Genomic DNA, 20,625 nt, shown 5'->3' with positions numbered 1-20,625 from the left:
CTGCATGAGTCCCGGTGCTAGCTTTCCCACTAGTATGGGGATTCCCCTCCCGGGAGTTACTGTACTTCTTTTCCTCGCCTGCTGTCTGTATTCCGACCCGCTCTATCCCCTGTCTTACTCTGTACTTTTCCTGGATGCCACTCCACCTTCCCTCTGTCGTTACCGCCGTTGTCCCGAATTAGGCCATGTTCTCCTGCGTAAAGCGGTCTCTTTGATGGTGGCTTGCTGTTGGTTGTACAGGTCATGGTAGGGGTGAGGGGAGATGTTCTTCTCTACCCCCCCCCCCCCCTCCCCACCCCCCCAATGCCAGTCCATTGTAGCATTGTTGTTTCTGCCTGTGGGCTCCTGAATGCTTTCCTTGTTGCTGTTTCTCCAGCCCGCATTTCGCGACAAACGTATCCGCCTCCGCCGGGACTATTAAGAAGTGTGACCCAGAGCTTGGCTGGGTACAGCATACCAAAACATACGCCGTTCTTGGACAGCGTGGCCTTTGCCTTGTTGAACTCGGCCCGACACTTGGCCAGGTATGTATGTCCTGATAAATTCTAATTTTGTGTCCTTCCCAGCTGCAGTTATTGGACTGCCTGGCCCAGCGCAGGATTCTGTCCTGGTCTTGGCATCCGGGCAATTTCGCTATCATCGCCCTTCGTTGGTCCCCGGCTTTGCACTTTGGACGCAGCGACCGGTGTGCTCTGTCTATTTCTGGTGGGTTGGGAAAGGACTCCCTGCCAACCAGGTTGCCCAGCATTTGGGCCACATAGCCTGTGGGGTCCGTACCTTCGATCCCCTCCGGTAGGCCCACAATTCCCTCCGGTAGGCCCACGATTCTGCTGTCTGGACCGGTTCTCTTGGTCCTTGGCTTTTCTCTTCAGGCTGCCTTATGTCACGACCAGCTTCGCCAGCTCTTTTCCAGGGCGATGATCCAATCACTCTGGTCTGTTGTGGCCTTTTCCAGGTCTATGATCGTTGCATCCTGGGCCTCCAGTCTCTTTCAGTTTTGGCCAGGGCCAGCTGTATGTGTGCCAGAGCTTCGGCTACTGCGTCCTGCACCGCTGCCTAGATGTCCATTTTTGCAGACACGGGGAGAATGTGCAAAGTCTACACGGACAGTGATCCAGGGCCGGGATCAAACCCCGGTCCTCGGCGCCATGAGGCAGCAGTGCTAAACATTGGAACACCATGCCGCCTATATGTTTCCTTTTTAACTTGAGGCAAACTCTCCTTAATATCTCCAAATAGACCTCCTTTGCCTTGACCGCCTGTGAATTTCTCATTTTCCCAGTTTCTATCCTTACAGATTGAAAGTCTAATTCAACTCATTAAACTAATTCAAAATCATCTGCCATTTCCACTGCCAATCTAGCAGTTTTAACTTTGCTCTTCCACATGAATTCTCACTACTGTGCGAAGTGAATCTTTAACTCTATAAGTTCTTCCAAAATAATCATTTCCCTAAGAGCGTCATACATTTGAATGCTCTTATCTACCAACCAAAATTATTTTGTTTAGTTATTTTGGATTCTAGAGGTATCTGACCTGGTTGTTTCCTCAGATTACTAAACTTATGTCTGTAGGCTTCTGGCACAAGTTCATTTGCACCTCATCATAATCCCTAGATACTTCCTCTGATCGTGATGCAATCACTTCATTAACTCTTCCTACCAACTTTGTTTGAACCAACACTATTCACATAGTCTTTGGCCAATTCAATTGTTTAGCTATTTCACAAATGAGATTTAAAAAAGGCTTCCACGTCTTTCTTATTGACCCTCGGCAGTGTTTGAATATATTTAAACATATCCCTACTAAATTTTTGACTAGGAAGTGTTTCTCCTTCCTCTCGACCGTACTCAGCTTCTGCCTTTAACTCCAACATTTTCCATCGATGTTCTCTTTACAGTTCCAGTTTCCAAAGTTCATATTCTCTCTCCTTTTCCCTTGCTTCTGCCATTGCCAATCTCTCTTTTTCCTTACCCTTCCTTCCTTTGCTAATCTTTCCAGTTCCCTTTGAAAAGTCCTCTCTTTTTCCTTATGTTTCTCATTTCTTCCGTTCCATTTCTTTCGAATTATCTTTTTCCTGCATTTTTTATTGTTTCATTTGGAATCAAATTCTAGCTAATTCTAACGATTCAGGTTGTGTTTCTGGAAATTTTAAATGCTTGTTGTTTATATGATCTCTACCTTCCTCACCTCTTCAGATAAGGTTAAATGCAGTTTTTTGGCAAACCCTAAAGTTTTGTATTTGTTTCCCTTTGTAAACTATCCCGAGTAATCTCTTCCACACCCAGGAAAATCTTTACAACTGAAAGATCCATCTCCAATCACTCCCTGTTTAATCTTCAAAACCTGAAAGAAAGCAACTGACTGTCTTTTATTTCAATAATCCCAAGCCAAACAAGGAATTATACTTCGAAGTCGTGGAAAAAAGACCCAATTTTATTACATCCTTTGCACTCCTATGGTCATCAAGACACAGAAAGACTGTCCATTGTCTTCTTCCATCGGGCAAGAGATACAAGAGTCTGGGAACACGCACAAACAGACTCAAAAACAGCTTCTTCCCCGCTGTTACCAGACTCCTAAACGAACCTCTTATGGACTGACCTCATTACTACACCCCTGTATGCTTCACCCGATGCCGGTGTTATGTAATTACATTGTGTACCTTATGTTGCCCTATTATGTATTTTCTTTTATTTCCTTTTCTTTTCATGTACTTGATGATCTGTTGAGCTGCTTTCAGAAAAATACTTTTCACTGTACCTCAGTATATGTGACAATAAACAAAATCCAATCCAGTGAGATTCATCAAGAGGAAGGCCACCCTTGTGCGACTGTGTTTTATCAGATCGACAGTAAATGCTTTCAGAACTAATAATGCTGCAAGACAATAGAGACAATATTAATCCTCCACACCGGACTGAACATGGGCTATTGGGCACTGAAAGCACACAGGTTGTCAACTCAGATGATGACCATTTCCAGCTGCTTTGGAGGTAGCTGAGATGCCCGCCTGAAGCAGGCAAGAGCCTCATACATTCACACAGTTGGCAGTCTTTGTGTCTCAAGAACCAGGACTTTTTATAAAATAGCAAATTAGAGATGAGCACACTCCCAAATAGATACTGGGGGGGGGGGGGGGGGGGGGGGGGGGGCTTCAGTCTGCACATACACACCTTAAAACTCAGGAGAAGGATATGAATCACATGCTGCTGTTCCAACTACATTGCAGAACATGATAACACAAAAATACCCCTTGAAATCAGAAGTAAAAAAAGTAAATTCAACTCATTCAGTTCCCATGTGTATTGTGTAGACCGGGTTATTACTTGACTACATGATGACGTAGTCACGTGGAGGGTCAAGGGAATGGAGCTTGGCAGAATTTCCCGGGAACTCGGGCAGAATATGTGTGTTAATGAGAGTTTGTTTGTTTAGTTAATACATTTTTCGTTTGTTGAAAACCCTTTGTGCAGTCGTTAAGTTAATGGACCACCTGGGATTACATTGTGTCAGGGCTGGCAGTATGACACAGGGACTTTGGAGCATTGCCCACTTCTCTTCAATTAGAACGCGGCGGATAATTGAGAGAGATTCAAACAGGAATAGAACATCTTCTGTGGTGCAGTTCTGTATGAAAAAAACAAAAAGGTACAAGCCTGTACTCTACTGATCTTAGCAGGTCCTTCAGGGGTCACGAAGTTTAGTTTGTTTAAATTCAATTCGGAAGAACATGAAGTGGGAATTTTCGTGCAGAGGGGTAAGAGGTTCTCTTTGCTTATTTTCTTTACTTTCTAACTTTTTAAATCTTCAGAGAGTGGTATTGCCTGCTGCAGCATTAGACGCTACACGGGAGAGAGCTGATTGGTAAGCAATGGGTAGGTTAAGATAAGTGTTTAGTACTTCTATAGCTCATAATTTGTAAGTGCTATATTCTGTAGCCCTAGAATAATTGACATTATCTGATATAAAACGTCTTCTAAGGGTTCAATTTAAAGAGGTAAGTCATGGCAGGAGAATCCCAAGTCACGGTGTGCTCTTTGTGCTCCACGTGGGAAGCTGGGCACATTTCCAGTGTCCAGGGCCAGCATGTGTGCAGGAAGTGTCTCCAGCTGCAGCTCTGGGAAGCCTGAGTTTCAGAGCTAGAGTGATGGTTGGGGACACTCTGGAGCCTCTGTGAGGCAGATAGTATAGTGGATAGCGCCTATAGAGAGGTGGGGACACTGCAGACCCAGACCCCACAGGCAGGAAGGGAATGGGTGACCAGCTGCGAAACAGATACACTGCTTTTGGATTCTGTTGAGGAGAGTGGCCTCTCAAGGGAAAGCAGTGACAGCCAATTTCATTGCATTGTAGTTGGCTCTGCTGAACAGTGGTGGAGTAAATTGTGTGAATGCATTAGTGAGAGAGGATTAAATTGTATGGGGAACGGATAGGCATTTGTTTGGACACAAACAAGGCACAAGGCTGGTACGTTGCCTTCCTGATAGTAGGGTCAAGGGTGCCTCAGAGCAGCTACAGCACATTCTTGAGGGGGAGGGGTTGCAGCCAGTGGTCCTGGTACACATTGGTACAACAAACATAGGTTATAAAAAGGGATGAGGTGCGAAAGGTAGAATATAGGGAATTAGGAAGTAACTTGAAATTAGGACCTCAAAGGTAGTGATCTCAGGATTATTACCAGTGCCACTTGTTAGTTAGAATAGAAATACCAGGATATTTTGGATGAATATGTGGCTGGAAAGATGGTGCAAGGGGAAAGGTTTCAGATTCCTGACACATTGGGACTGATCTGGGGAGGTATGAATAGTACAAACTGGACGGGTTATACCTGAGCAGGACTGGAACTGTTGTCCGAGGGCAAGTATTTGCTGGTGTGGTTGAGGAGGGTTTAAACTAGAATGGCAGGGGGTAAGAACCTAAGCAGGGTGACAAGACGAAGAGAAACAAGGGAAGCAATATAAAGGTCAGTAAAATGCAAAAATGATAGGCAGGGTAATCAAGGGTGAAAGGCAAATAAGGCCACAGTACAAAGAAAGGTAAGGAATGCCAAAAAAGCAAGCGCAAAGGTGTTGTATCTTAATGCATGAAGCATTTAGAATAAGGTAGGTGATCTGATGGTGCAAATCACGGTAAATGAATATGATCTCATAGTGGTTATGGAAACAAGGAGATCAAAACTGGGAACTTAACTTTCAGGGATATTTGACCTACTGGATGACAGGAGGGAAGGAAAAGGTGGTGGGGTAGCACAGTTAATAAGAGCTGAAATGAGGGCAGTTGTAAAGAAATATCTAGAGTCAATCTTGGTTGAGGTAAGAAATAGCAAAGGAAAGAAGACATTGGTAGGAGTAATGTACAGACCCCAAACAATAGCCATAACATAGGAAAGGATATAAATCAACAAATAATAGGAGCATGTAAATAGAATAGAGCAATAATTATGGGTGACTTTAATCTTCATGTTGATTGAGTTTCTCAAGTTAGAAAGGGTAGCTACGACAATGAATTCCTGATGAGTGCATTGGGAATAGTTTCCGAGAGCAATATGTCATGGAGCTAACCAAAGAACAGGCTATCAAGAACTGGTAACAGATAATGAGACAGGTTTAATAAATGACCTCAGAGTAAAAGATTAGCGGGGAAGTAGTGCTCATAACATGTTGAATTTAATATTCAATTTGAGAGTATGTAAATAAAGAGAGTTACAATGAAATAAGGATAGAGTTAGATAAAGTGGACTGGGGAATGGCAGGCATTTAAGGAGGTAATTCATGCCTGTCAGCTAAAATATATCCTAGTGAAGAAGAAAGATTCTAAGAGAGGGATAAATCAGCCATGGCCAACCAAGGAAGCTAAGGAGAGTATTAAGTTGAAAGAAAAAGCATATAAGGAGGCAAAAGTCAGTGAGAGCCCCAAAGATTAGGATAAATTCAGAATCCAGCAAAGGAGGATTAAAAAGATAATAAAAAGAGAGAAAATAAACAATGAGGGCAAACTAGTGAGAAATATAAAAACTGACAATAAGATCTTCTTTAAATATATAAAGAGGAAGATGAGGTCAAAGTGAACATAGGCCCCTTAGAAAATAAATAGTTATGGGGAACAAGAAAATGACAGAAAAGTTAAACAGATGTTTTGCATCAGTCTTTATGATGGAAGATACTTTGAATATCCCATTAGTACTAACCAATACGGGGGGGGGGGGGGGGGGGGGGGGGGAGATAATTAAATACCATCATCATCGCTAAAGAAATAGCATCAAACAAACTAATGGAGCAGAAGGCAGATAAGTTCCTTGGTCTGATGCAGAACATCTGTTTAACTTTTCTGTCATTTTCTTGTTTCCCCATGCTTAAAAGAGACTTTATGTGTTAATGAAACAATTGTAATTTAAGATACTTTGCAACCTATGTTAACTTAAAATCTGTGTGTAATTGTTAAACTAAGAGGGAATAAAGGAATATTGTGTAATAATCCAATTTTTACATGTTTAAGAACTTTTTTGCTTGTTGTTAAAACTAATTAGCGGTGCTGTGAATCTATTTCTTCACATTTTATTTTAAAAAAGTAAAACTTGCAGTTTTTTGAGCCAGGGTCCCATTTTGGGATCTTCCTGTCCAGTTATAACATTAACTGGGCTTGTAACAATAACACATGCATTGTGACAAACACCCACACTCTATGCTCTCTAACACCCTGCCAAATGGTATGCAGACCACATGAGGTTACAATCAGTTAGCAGTGGTCAATGACATGCCCTGCAGCCCAACAGTCACATGGGGTTCTCCAATGGCGGCCAGTATGTATGCAATTACCGTCACCTGTTGCCAGCAGCCGAACCACCACTGGCTGTTGACTACTCAGATCGACCTCTGGAAGAGCCAAATTGATGTTTCATTGTTTGTACAAACAGTTGTACACTTCTCTAAATTCGTTGTTTTGTTTGCACACACTTAGTTGTACATAGTTATAATTGTGCACTGTTACATCTCACACCATTGGGGTCCAAACTAAAGGGGGGGGGGGATGAAGACCAGCTTGTCATGTGACAACGTGATGATGCGGTTACGTAGAGTGTTACAGAGGTTGAGCCTTGGCAAAATTACCCTGCACCTTGGGCAGAGCAAGTGAGTTAATTAGAGTTCATATGTTTAGTTAATAAGTCTCCCATTTGTTCAAGTCCTTTGTGCAGTCGTTGATTTAACAGACCACACAGAACTATGCATTATTTATTGAGCAGTCAACCTTTTCAGGGATGTGTCAGCTTTTCTGCCTTTTGGAGGTTTCCATGCATATTAGTAGGGTATTCAAACAATCTAACCTCAGCTTAAACATTTACAGAGGAGGAATTCTCTTACTTTCTAAATATTTACATTTTTACCTTTTGGGTGAGCGTTCTGCCGACATCTCTTTTCAGACAAACATCTTGTGAGAGAGACTAGAACTAGGGAACACAGTTTAAAGCTAAGGGATCTCCCATTTAGGACGGAGATGAGGAGAATTTATTATCTCTCAGAGAGCCGCTAGAATATGGAATCCTCTTACCCAGTAAGCAGTGGAGGAAAGGGGCGGGATTTTCCTTTGGCCGACATGGAAATAGGAAACACGATTGGGTGGAGAATAGGATTCGAAGCCAAATCGCAATTCTCCAACACCTCGACAATGGCGTAGATGAATTCCGGAACGCACGTACAGTAAACACCATTTGCATATCATTTGGGTAGGGTGACTGACCTGATATTCTCTGGGGCCTCCGCGATTCTCCGCCTCTGATGGGCAAAGTTCCCGATGGCATGGTTCACATGTGCTTTTTTGGAACTGGTGTTGGGCTGCTTGTATCTGTACATCTGCACATACACTAGGGACTACAGCACAGATGTAACAGCCACAGCATCACTAGAGGGCAGCATCAGAGACGGGTATAAAGGGTCCAGCCCAAGGGAGGATCCGCCTCTTTTGGAAGCACAGGGCTAGTGAGCAGCAGCAGACAGAGACAGCTCAGCATAGGCAGTTTACCTTAGTTTCACTGGTGGTACCTCTTGATTGGATTACATCTAGTTGAGCTCTGGAAACAGAACGAACCCTCTGAATAAAGTATTTATGTTAACTGGAAGTCTGCAATCTTTATTCAGACTTAGAGAATAACATACTGATGGGCGAAGTTCCCGATGGCATGGTTCACGTGTGCTTTTTTGGAACTGGTGTTGGGCTGCTGAAGTAGAGAGAGGAGGTATGGAAAATGTCCAACATCTCCATAGTTCGCTGGCAGTTTTGCCGCTGGTCGGGGGGCGGGGGGGGCGGGGGGGGGGGGGGGGGGGGGGGGGGGGGGCTTCTGCAAGGGCCAGGGAGAGAAGCAGGGGATTGCCAAGAGGTGGGATGTGGAGGAGGGGTGGACAGGCAAGGAACACAATTGCTGCAGCCCACAAGGCAGCCATGCAGCTGCGCACACTGCTAACAGCCAACTGTGCCACGGGTGATACAGGTCCCGCCCCATGGCACCCCACTAAGTGCCCTCTGGCCCCAGGCAATCCATCAGCTGTATGGGCGCACTCCAGCACAACCAGTGCCATCTTGTTAGTTGGGATGGTGTGTGTGGGGATCGTAATGTGTATTTGCGGCTACAGCTTGTCAGCCTCGCGAGTGTCAATCACAGACCCAGCAAACCCTGCACCGTTTTTCTTTGGAATGGATTGTGCTCCACACGTGCCAGTGCTAACCACTCCACAGTAACGGAATCGGTCCATGCGCAGTGCCAGTTTTGCTGACGTGAAAGTCCACAAACACTTAGACGCGATTCTATGATCCCCACGCCGGGTGGGAGAATCGCGGGAGTGCCGGGCGAATCACGCCACGTCGCCATGCGCGGCTGACGTCACTTAGGCGTCGCCGGCCGCGTCATTCCGGCCGCGCCGCTTTGACACAAGCGTCAAGGCCGTGCGCGTGAACTTCACACACCGCCGCTCCTAGCCCCTTGGGCTGGGGGGGGGGGGGGGAATAGGGGGCAAGGAGCGGCCTCCGACGCCGAAGTGAAACACTCCGGGTTTCACTCCGGCGTCGGCTGTTTGTCTCCCTTTGGGAGAATTTCGCCCTTAATCTCAGAAACAAGAGTCCCTCCCAGGGTCTGTGAATATGTTTAAGGTTGAGTTAGATAGATTATTGATGAATAAGGGATCGAAGGTTATAAGGGGTGAACAGGAAAGTGGAGTGGAGGCCACAATCAGATCAGCCAGGATCTTATCAAATGACGGAGCAGACCCAAGGGCCAATGGCCTACTTCTATGTATGTGCAGTTCCTTATAGGGCAATGGTTTTCAACCCTGTTTGGTTAACCTATAATATATTGTGAAATTCTGTGGAACCTCCAACTCCTCCCATCTCAACGTATATTAACAATAAAATAAAGATGAAGACAAAGTAAAACATTGCTGAATAAGTGAGTGATTATTTTCATTAAACGTAAGAACAGTATTCCTTGAGAAATTGGTCCAATTTTCGAATGACCGGAAAATTGCGTGAAAGCCCTTAGGGATGCTCAGGGAACTTTATTGAAAAACACTGCTTTAAAGGTGTTGTTTTCAATGTGGGAGTGACAACTCAATGTTCAAAAATGGGTCACCAAAATTGATTTTGCAACGATTCCCTGATCTTTTTTTCGCTGGGTAAATGAAATACAAATTCTTTCTGCAGTACAAAGTATGACCACGTAAGGCAATAAACAGATCAACATGCCACGTACATGCAACTGGCACCAGAGTCAGTGATTGACTTCAAGCTGACTCCTACTGAGGAGACTGAGCTGCTGCACCTGACATGTGTCAGCATATCAAAAACATGCCACAAGTCAAGGGTGGCAAGGTGGAACAGTGGTTAGCACTTCTGCCTCACAGCGCCAGCGCCGAGGACTCAGGTTCAATGCTGACCTTTGCTGACTGTCTGTGTGGATCTTGTACTTTCTCCTTATGTCTGCGTGGGTTTTCCAATTTTCTCCCACAGGCCAATGATGTGCTAAATTGCCCCTTAGTGTCCAAGGATATGTAGGTTAGGTGCGGTTACAGGTGTCATGTTAATCACCCTAGGCAGTTGTACTTTTTCATTTAATTTCATTAACAGTCCTTGATATTTCCACTATCACTCCCTTAAGCCTGCATTAAAGATCAATGAAACCATTAAGCCAAAATTTACATTAATGACATACTGACTGTACAGAACCAGAAGTTGCTGCCAAAACACACAGCAGAGCAAATTACTGAATGTGATAAAGATGATGAATTGAATTCCCAACACAATCATGCATCTCATTTATTTCTCATCTAAGTGTCAACCATGTGTCTTTCTGATATGAAGATTTCCTATCTCCAGTTTCTGTACTCTACGAATTGCTTCACTCGTAGCCCAAGCAGAGAAGGTGGAAGGTAGCTGTTGCTCATGTCGGCACTCTTGAAATGCTCGTGGCTGATGACATCTCGGTGCTTAAGCCTGGCTGAAAATGACTTTGCCTCAGCTGCTCTTCGGGAAGTCTGGTCCAGGTGGCTTGCTGGAGACAATACATCTGTTGGTTGTGTCGTGTTAATCACCCTGGGGTAACACGGACTGCAACTGGATGCAGTTGGACATGAAAGTAGACTCCAAACTTTGATGTTAGTTCAATACGCATTATTGAACTTGTTAAGCAGTGCACACAGTTCGCTGTGGGTTTGACACTCTACTAATCTAAGCGTGCTTACTAGAACTAACTAGACCAGACTAGTTCTGAGCCATGTGTAGAAGGTGCTCATTGATATATACACCCTGACTGTCACTACAGTTGTCACCAGTGGAAAGAGGCAGAGTGTTAATGCCTCGTGTGTTTTATAGTGGGAGACCACCTTCTAGTGTTCTGCCTGGTGATTGGTTGTGTTCTGTCCTCTGTGCTGATTGTATGGGTGTCTGTCACTGCCTGTCTGTATCTCATTATGTGCATGAGTGCATATCATGACAACAGGGATCGGGTGAGGCAGTGGGCCTAGGTCGAGTGCCCTTTCAGAGGGTCAATGCAGACTCAATGGGCCGAATGGCCTCCTTCCGAACTGTAGGATTTCCGTGGTTCTATGTCTGTAAGTTTGCCACTATTCTGGAGTAGCATCTCCCTGGTGTATCCAGTGCTCAGAAAAACAAGCGGTTTGCTGCTATTGCCTATCACAACCACCTACATGTGCGAGGTGGGTTTTCCATTTTGACAAAGTGAAAGACAAAGAAAAGGAAGCGGCTGAACTCTGTTCCTGATATGCACGTTACCCTTTCATGCTGTGAACCTGATTGGAGTGAGATCATGAGGACCAAACAGGCTGACCTGTCACATTAAGTAAGTGAATGTGGCACACAGGCGAAATATACATGGAATTTCATTTTCTCATCACCCTGCCTTTCTAAAGTTGTTGGATTGCATCTCCAATTAGATCTATAGTTAGCTAGTTATAATTGGGTCGCATAAATGAACCATTTGATTAAAGTGGGTCGTCTGAAAAAAAGTTTTCAAACCACTGCTCTTGAGTAACACCACTACATCTCCAGCCAGATAGGAACCAGGCAATATAAATGCGGTTTTACCTGGCAGGAACCTGAACTGAAGTTGCAATGATCTTGTGATCTTGTCTAGATATTGAAAATTCCTATTACTCCAAGTTTCAGTCTAAGTCTCACTGTGATAATGCAAACCAGAGCTGACACTCTGATTTTATCCCAGTCTTCTTAGATGAAAAATATTCTGAAGAAAATTATTCAAAAGCTCTTTCTAAAGTAAAGAGAAATGCAGGCCTTTCACCAGTAGATGGTGCTGTGTGGGAGTTGAGAAGTAAGTTCAGTTTCCCCACACCCTTCTTGTTCATTAGAACTTTCATTGTTTGGATCAGCTGTAAGAAGAGTCTGTAGTGAGACGTTTGCTGTTAGGACGAACAAGTGAGTTATCTTGTTTGTCATTTTGTGTGTATTATATTAATATTCCTTTGATTGTCGTGAGCATTAGTGCTTATAATATCTCTATTTTACATAATTTAATTTTATTATAAATGTCTGGTCTCTCCTGATTCACCTGATTTGCTGCTTTGTAAAATTGTACAGGTGTGCCAGACTGGTGAATGCTAAATGGTCCAGAAAAATCATCCATTTAATTGAGCATGTTAATTTTCACGGTTATTTATTTTAATTGTTTTAAAAAAGCAATCATCAAAGTGACCCATTGGAAATAGCAATTGACCAGACTGTAACAAATGGCTTCATGTTCCCACTGCCTTATCTGCATCTTTTATTATCCAGGAAAGAAAATACATTTCCCACTAAAACAAATTAACTTTCAGACGAGTCTGCAATTAGTCTCAGAAATTTTATGATGAACAAAAATCATCATGTTTCACACCAAAGCAAACAGTTGGCTACTTATTTGTTAATTTCTGTCCTCTTTCTGTTACAACCCCCGCGGAGGTCATGGGGTGTAGACCATCCGGCTCCCCATGACCTCAACAGAGTATGAACTTGCCCAGTAATGGGGCGGGCCACCCCCTTTAACAAGGGGAGCCTGCATAGCATACAAACAGCCCGAGATCGCCTGCCCCCCCCCCCCTGCCACCGCCATTGCACCAGGCACAACCACTGCCCTCATGACAAGGCATACTATTTAGATGAAGAAGATAGCTCATATCAGCAGCTACACTGCGTAGCAGCACCATGGCTGGCACCGATCAAGGTCACACTTCATGTAAACGGGTACTCAATACAGATGGGACTGCATACCAGAGCAGCGGTCTCAGTTGGTGAGCCATCGAACGTTTGGCAAAATCCGGGTGGGCATCCAGATGTTGGCTCTACGGGACACCAACGCCAGACTGGTGATGTATACGGGATAGCCATTGGTAATTGTAGGCACCTCAGTGGTCCCGGTCACATATGGGCTTCAATCAACAAATCTATTGTTGGTGGTGGTATGTGGAGGCAGACGCAGTTTGCTGGGCCGTAGACTAGTTGCAGTAGCTCCGCTTGGATTGGCAGCGTGTCTGCTGTGTGTGCCCGCATGGACCAGCAGGGATCTTGGCAACATTCCCCTATGTTTTTCAGGAGGGCCTGGGCACTAGAAAAGGGGTAATGCCCAGGATTAGTGTTGATTCCTTGGCGCAACTATCCATTTTTTTAATGCTGGACAGTCCCTTACACACTGAGGTTGAAAGTGGATACAGAACTGGATCGTTTGGAACACTTGGGCATTTTACGCCCTGTACATTTCTCCGACTGGGCAGCCTCAATTGTACCCGTGATGAGGTTTGATGACTCTGTACACCTTTGGGGCGCCAGCAAGATGATGGTAAACTGTATCTCTCGTCTGGACCGTTACCCGGTTCTACGCATTGAGGATTTATACTCAAAACTCAATAGTAGTCGCACCTTTTCGAAATTAGACATGAGCCACCCATATCTCCAGCTGGTTTGAATCCCGGCTCCCAACGGTTTGTGCCGATCCATACGCACTGAGGGCTATACGAATATACCTGGCTGCCTTTTGGGTCTCCTGAGTATATGCTGTCTCCCAGCGGGTAATAGCGAACGTCCTGCAGGGAGTCGCAGTCTACCTGGTCGACGTGCTGTTTACAGGCTCCTCTGACCAGTAGCATCTACAGAATCTGGCTGAAGTTCAAAGGTATTTTGAGGAGGCTGTCGTTCATTTACGCTGGGAGAAATATGTGTTCCACATGGCATAAGTCACATATTTAGGATACTGTGTGGATCATCAAGGTTTGCACCCCATGTAGGACAAGGTGAGAGCCATCCGGCAGGCCCCCGTGGCAGAGGGTCCAATGGAACTTTGTTCTTTCTTGGGACTTGTAAACTACTACGGGAAATTCATCCCCAACCAGACGATCATATTTGCCCCCTTCCATCAACTGGTGAAAAATGGCCAGCTGTGGGAATGGGCTCAACCTCAACGGGCGGCATTTTCTGAGTTAAAAGACGGCTCTCATCATCCAAATTGTTGACCCATTTGGACCTAGCCAAACCATTCATACTGACGTGCCACGTGTCTCCTTATGGGGTTGGGCTATCTTTGCCCACCGCATGGACGACGGGTCGGAGCACCCCATTGTGTTCGCCTTCAGGAGGCTCGCCGATGCAGAAAGAACCTATGCACAGATCGAGAAAATGGCCATCATTTTTGGAGTGAAGAAGTTTCACCTGTTTGTCTATGGACGTGCATTTACAGTGTTCATAGAACACAAGCCTTTGTTAGGTCTGTTCAAAGAAAACCGGATGATCCTTTTTGACGTCTGCTCAGATCCAGCATTGGACTCTGCTACTGGCCGCATGGAGTATGTACGAGAACACCGTTCAGGAATGAAGATTCCCCATGCAGATGCTTTGAGCTGCATGGTAGCATAGTGGTTAGCACTGTGGCTTCACAGCGCCAGGGTCCCAGGTTCGATTCCCCGCTGGGTCACTGTCTGTGCGGAGTCTGCATGTTCTACCCGTGTCTGCGTGGGTTTCCTCCGGGTGCTCCGGTTTCCTCCCACAGTCCAAAGACATGCAGGTTAGGTGGATTGGCCATGCTAAATTGCCCTTGGTGACCAAAAAGGTTAGGAGGGGTTATTGGGTTACGGAGATAGGTATATGCCTCTAGACCCTGCTAAGACAATACCCGAATGCCTTCTCCTGGTGAAGGGAATAAGGGGCAACTCGTGCCGGTCTGCTGCTGCAAACGACATTCCAGACTTGGCGAGGGAGGGGCACATGGGGTGTGGAGCATCCAGTTCAACGTAAATGAACTTCCCTGGTAACAGGGCGGGACTTTCCCCAGGGGAGCCCAAGTAGTATAAAAACCCTGAACTGAGTGTAAGTCAGGTGGGAGACCCTTCGGGGAGTAGAAAGAGTTAGTGTCGGTGTCAATAAACTAGTATTTTTGCATTCTACCCTTCGTTCCATGTGTGTTCACTCTGTGCGGATTCTACACTTTCCCTCTGCGGAGGTCTTTGTGCTTGTGAATTTGTGAGCATCAGAGCGTTTTCAGGAGTAATATTAAAGATTTTAAGGATGATTGGATTATTTCTGTGATAATTGTCAATAAGAAATCTACTGATGAGGGAAATGGAAATTCATTACAAACAAACAGTTTATCGCATCACGAACCAGCCGTCCAGCCAACTGAGCAGCTAGCATAACACCAACCATTGAACAAACTTTGGTCTTTCCTGCTTTTTATGGTTTGGCTTTACATTAAGTTTATTAATTGCGCTGTGTAGATGTAATATAGTCAGTTATTATCGTTTTTACAGTTAACCTTTGTAAAGGGGAGGAGAAAAATCACCTGAGTTGTGAAAACAAGTATCCAGTGTAGAATGGCCCTGAAATGGTCTCTATTGCAAAAAGGAGGGTAAAGGGTTCAGATATCGAATTACATTCTTGAACTTCAATTGAAGTTCATGAATTTTAGTATTTTGTTAATGTTAATGGTTAACGGTGCACAAATGATTTCCAGCCACTAGTCTCTCATTAACCTGAGCTAACTAATTTGTACAAAGCAATTATGCAATGAGCTCTCACAATTACTCGAACTGCTTACTGGAGAGAAAAAGAAATATATTCTGAATGATAATGATTGTTGTATTAGTTAAAAGAGAGGACATACACTCTAGCACATCAGAATACAACAGGGAGTGATTAATATTTTTCTGAAATTTGTGTGATCCTCAGCGAGATTCTCCCATTCGGCGGCAGAGTGTCCAAGCCGTCGGAAACGCCGTCGCGTTTCATCACGGCGTGAACGGGCCGCTGGGAGTACCGATTCTGGCCCCTACAGGGGGCCAGCATGGAGCTGGAGCGGTTCACGCCACTCTAGCCTCACATCCTGGTGCGAACTGTGTGCCGCGGGATCTGCGCATGAGCAGTGGTGCCGGCGCCAATCCGTGCATGCATGGTGGCCTCCCTCAACACGACTGCCCCGACGCAACATGGCGCAGGAGTTCTGGAGCCGGCGCGGAAGAAAATAGGCCTGGGGAGCGAGAGGCAGGCCGACCCCACAGTCCACCCCCGACCCTGCACGCAGAGTTCCCGCCGACTGTGACCAGGTGTGGACGGTGCCGGCGGAACTCTGCCTTTTCAGAGCGGCAGCTCGGCCCATCCGGGCTGGAGTATCGGCAGCCCGGCCGCGTACAGCGGCCCGCCACCAGCGCTGTGCCGAACGCGCCAGCGCCAATGGCGTTGAGAATCGCGTGTCGGGGTGGCGTGGCCTGGTTGCAGGGATTCCGTAGGCTGCGATTTTTTTCCAAAAGGGAACAAAGTCCCCTAGTGAGTGCATTTAGCTGTGTATTTCCCAGCACACTCAGTGCCGAGATTTACATGGCTATTCAAAGCGACTCACTTTGAATACGGGGCCTAAACGGGTAATGGGCGGCCGAGGCTGCCCATAGCCCCAATTTTTACAATGGGGATCTGTGCTTTTTGCCATTTTGGGCGGGATTCTCCTTGCAACATCGCGTGAGATTGCGTTGAGTCTCGCGAGGCGTTCCGGGCCGGGTGAAACATGGGAGCAGGATCTCCTGGCTTTCACTGGTCATGCTGCACCTTGGCGAGCTGCTGTTCCAGTGCAGCATGGCTGGAAGATTGCACCCATGGAGTCCCATTATGGTGGTATGGAATGCTTCAGTACTGATGTAGAAAATAGGCCCTTTGAGCCTACTCCACCATGCAACTTGATTATGCCTGATCCTCTATCTAAACACCACACTCTCACTCATTCCCCATACCCCTTAAAACCTTCAGAGTCTAGAAATCTATCTATTTCCCTCTTAAATATAATCAGTGACATGGCCCCCTCAGTCTTTTGCAGTAGAAAATTCCACAGGGTCACTATGCTGAAAAGGTTTCTCCTCATCTCAGTTCTAAATGGCCTACCCCAATATCTGAAATTGTGACCCTCTGTTCTGGACCCCTCCAGCCAGAGGGAAAAACATCCCTGCATCCAGTCTATTCAGCCCTGGCAGAATTTTATACGATTCAATTAGGTCCCCTCCCATTCTTTTAAATTCCATTGAATAGAAGCCCAGTTCACTAGTTTTGCCTCATACAATAATCTTGCCATCCCAAGAATCAGTTTGGTGAATATTTGCTGCACTCCCTCTGTGGCAAGTATATCCTTTCTTGGGTAAAGAGACCCAAATCTGTACACAATACTCTACGTGTGGTCTCACCAATGCCCCATTCCACTGCAGTAAGGCATCCTTGCTCCTGTTCTCATTCTTTTTGCAGTAAAAGGCCAACAGACCATTTGCCTTCCTAGCTACTTGCTGTACCTGCATGCTTACTTTCAGTGTTAGATGGGGTTACTGGGCAGCACGGTAGCACAGTGGTTAGCACTGTTGCTTCACAGCTCCAGGGTCCCAGGTTTGATTTCCGGCTAGGGTCACTGTCTGTGCAGAGTCTGCACATTCTCCCGTGGCTGTGTGGGATTCCTCCAGGTGCTCTAGTTTCTTCCCACCAGTCCCAAAAGACATGCTTGTTAGGTGAATTGGACATTCTGAATTCTTCCAACTGATCAAGTTGGCTAAGTTCTGAAGGACATATCTACCGGACTGGACCTGTGAAAGGTGAGGAAACCAACAAGAGGGAAAAATCTACCAGAGATTGTCCTGATTAATTTCCCTGTTGCAGATCCATCTGCCCGTGCGCACATTTCCTTTTTTGTCTGTTCTTAGTTTACGCTATGTCCTGAGAATTGTTGGTTAGAATGATTAAATCATTGCTTGTTTGTGGCAGCTGGAAATGGCTAGGGTTGGGTTCTGCCTTTGTTGGCTCAGTTACTTTTGAGCTGGCTCCCGCCCCAATGTGAGGTGTTCAACGACAAATGATGGCTGCCTACAAAGGTGCAGGTCATCAAGGCCTGATCCCAAGAACTTCAGGGTGTTTTTATGGAGGCAATGGAGGAGCACAATTGGGTTTTTACAATGGAGAAAGAGAGAGCACTGTCCCTGGTGGGAGCCCGAGTCCATACGGTTACGTTCCTCCTGCGTGGCCTGTCGTCCATCCTAATGGAGTTGGGAGAGATGGAATCGGGAGGGGAACAGGAGAGAAGTGCTTCTGAACCCAGTCCCCGAGCTCCACCCCCCTTGCCGGCCTGAGCCTAGGTTGTTGACCACCTAGGTTCTGATGTGACGGCATGGTGGAAGTAATGGTGTCTTGTGCTTCGATCGTTGTAGTCCTTGAGAGATCCTGAAGAGTGCTCATTGAGATCCTGATCCTGCCTCATCCTTGATTTTGGCTTTCTTTGTGCGCCAGTGAAGAAGTAGAAGTCTTTATCCTGAGGACTGCCTTGCATTTCTGCATCTCGGCCATTATCCTGGACTTGGCTCCCTGTTGATCATGTTATTGTCAGCTTGCTATTGTCAATTTTCTCCAATTACAGGGACGTGAATGATGTGGGTGCGATGGCCCGTACTGTCGATGATCCTGATTTAACAAGTTCCTATCACGTTGAACCGAATGTTGATTTGTGCACAGTCTTTATTCTTACCATAAATGTATTTGAGTCTGACAATCCTTGAGGTGGAGGAATGTAAGTGCTTTTTGATGTCTGTTGAAGTACTGACTCATCCCATCTCTTTCTGGATGCTAATCATTCTTTGTTTTGAATTCAGATTTCTAGTGGTTACAGATATCCTCCAAAATTCAGCTTGTACAATTGTAGTTCAGGTAGCTAAAGACGATATTGTTCTCTGTATTATTACAGAATGGCAGCAACGGAGAAGCAGATCCTCTGTGTTGGGCTAGTCTGTTTGGACATTATTAATGTGGTCGAAAAGTTTCCAGTTGAAGATACAGACACACGGTAAATAATATCATCAATGAGTTCAAAGTTTTCAACCTTTAGCAATTTTATTAGAATCAATGAACTAATTTTTTTAATTAATTCTGATTTTTACTGCTTTTCATCAGAACTTTGTCATATTTGCTATCACATTAAGTTTCCCAGAATCTGGCAAGGTTTTGTTTTCTTTAGTCACCCTTTTCAATTGAACATGGGATGACCCTCTTGTTTTCTATCTAGTGGATTGGTGTAAATGAAAAAGAAAAATATATTTACATATATGATGCCTTTCATGACCAGAGAATGTCCCGAAATGCAACAGAACTCATGAAATACTTTTGTAATATAGTATACGTGGCAACCACTTTTCACATTGCAGAGTCTCAAAAATAACAATGTGTTATTGGTCAGATAACCTGTATTACTGATATTGGCTATGTATGAATGTTGGCCAGTATACGGGGACCCTCTCTGCTCTTTTTAAAAAAAAAAAGTACCATGGGACCTAGTTTAGATGGGAGACAGACAAGGCCTCAGTTTAGCAACTTATCTGAAAGGCACCTTTGACACTACAGCTAGTAATCAGTTCTGACTCAGAGTATCTTTTTTTTTTTTTTTTTTTTTTTTTTTTTTTTTTTTTTTTTTTTTTTTTTTTTTTTTAAATTTAGATTAGCCAATTATTTTTTCCAATTAAGGGGCAATTTAGCGTGGTCAATCCACCTACTCTGCACATTTTTGGGTTGTGGGGGCGAAACCCACGCAGACACGGGGAGAATGTGCAAACTCCACACGGACAGTGACCCAGAGCCGGGATCGAACCTGGGACCTCAGCGTCGTGAGGCGGTTGTGCTAACCACTAGGCCACCGTGCTGCCCTGACTCAGAGTATCTAATTGGTGCTAGAATCCATTGAGTGCAAAAATGCCATAAACCCATCAAAATAAAACTGGAAAAAACTCTTTTGAAACTACATAACCAAATTTCACTTCTTAACTTTTTAGATGTTTATCTCAGAGATGGCAGAGAGGTGGGAATGCCTCCAATACATGTACAGTTCTGTCAATACTTGGCGCTCCTTGTGGATTCATGGGCTCCCTGGCACCTGGACGTGTTTCAGAGTAAGTTAGAATCATCGGGCGTGATTTAATGGGAAAAAAAATCCTATTTTGGGCATGTTTAATGGGGTGTTTCTTGGCGCATGCAGCGGCGAGAGCGACGGCGCTATCAAATGGGACTCTTTTTGCTTTTGGCTTCGCCGAGAAAGATCCTGCTGAGGCCACACTAACTTTAATTTCCTGTACTGACACGCTCAGCCATTTTGTACTGCTGCCCCTCAGACTACCCACATAGTTCTCTGCACCCCCAGTGCCCCAATGTACCCCTTAGGGGGTCCTCGTCCCCCCTCTCCTTCCCCACCTCAGAAGGGCTGGGCACTAACTGTTCACTTAAATGAGGGCGAGATCCAGATTGTGACTCCAAGGTTTAACGGCCTCATTGCAACACTGAGTTGGGCGGCACGGTAGCACAGTGGTTAGCACTGTCGCTTCACAGCTCCAGGATCCCAGGTTCGATTCCCGGCTTGGGTCACTGTCTGTGTGGAGTCTGCACGTTCTCCTCGTGTCTGCGTGGGTTTCCTCCGGGTGCTCCGCGTTTCCTACCACAGGCCAAAGGTGTGCAGGTTAGGTGGATTGGCCATGCCACATTACCCTTAGTGCCCAAAAGGATTGGTGGGGTTGCTGGGTTGCGGCATAGGTTGGAAGTGTGGGATTAAGTGGGGTGCTCAGAGGCCGGTGCAGACTCTAAGAG

At 45.4% G+C, this 20,625-nt stretch overlaps 1 protein-coding gene across 9 annotated transcripts in view; it reads left to right on the top strand.

The window, feature by feature from the left end:
* The first annotated feature begins 3,617 nt into the window (after positions 1–3,617).
* khk (ketohexokinase) overlaps positions 3,618–20,625 on the top strand; it is a 90,318-nt gene continuing 73,310 nt past the window's right edge. For 3 of the 9 annotated variants that reach the window (XM_038818457.1, XM_038818453.1, XM_038818449.1), the window contains exons 1-3: positions 11,887–11,937; positions 18,743–18,841; positions 19,821–19,937. In XM_038818457.1, coding sequence (XP_038674385.1) covers positions 18,744–18,841; positions 19,821–19,937 — 215 coding nt within the window. In that variant the 5' untranslated portion in view covers positions 11,887–11,937; position 18,743. Of the gene's footprint in view, positions 3,761–3,855; positions 3,879–11,880; positions 11,938–18,415; positions 18,569–18,742; positions 18,842–19,820; positions 19,938–20,625 lie in introns of those variants that run through there. The other 6 variants (XM_038818455.1, XM_038818450.1, XM_038818456.1 and 3 more) reach the window with 4 other exon arrangements.

This window comes from Scyliorhinus canicula, chromosome 14 (genome assembly GCF_902713615.1).
Source record: "Scyliorhinus canicula chromosome 14, sScyCan1.1, whole genome shotgun sequence".
Lineage (NCBI taxonomy): Eukaryota > Metazoa > Chordata > Chondrichthyes > Carcharhiniformes > Scyliorhinidae > Scyliorhinus > Scyliorhinus canicula.
Note: the sequence above shows the minus strand (reverse complement) of the source record. Positions and strands in the feature narration are given on the sequence as shown.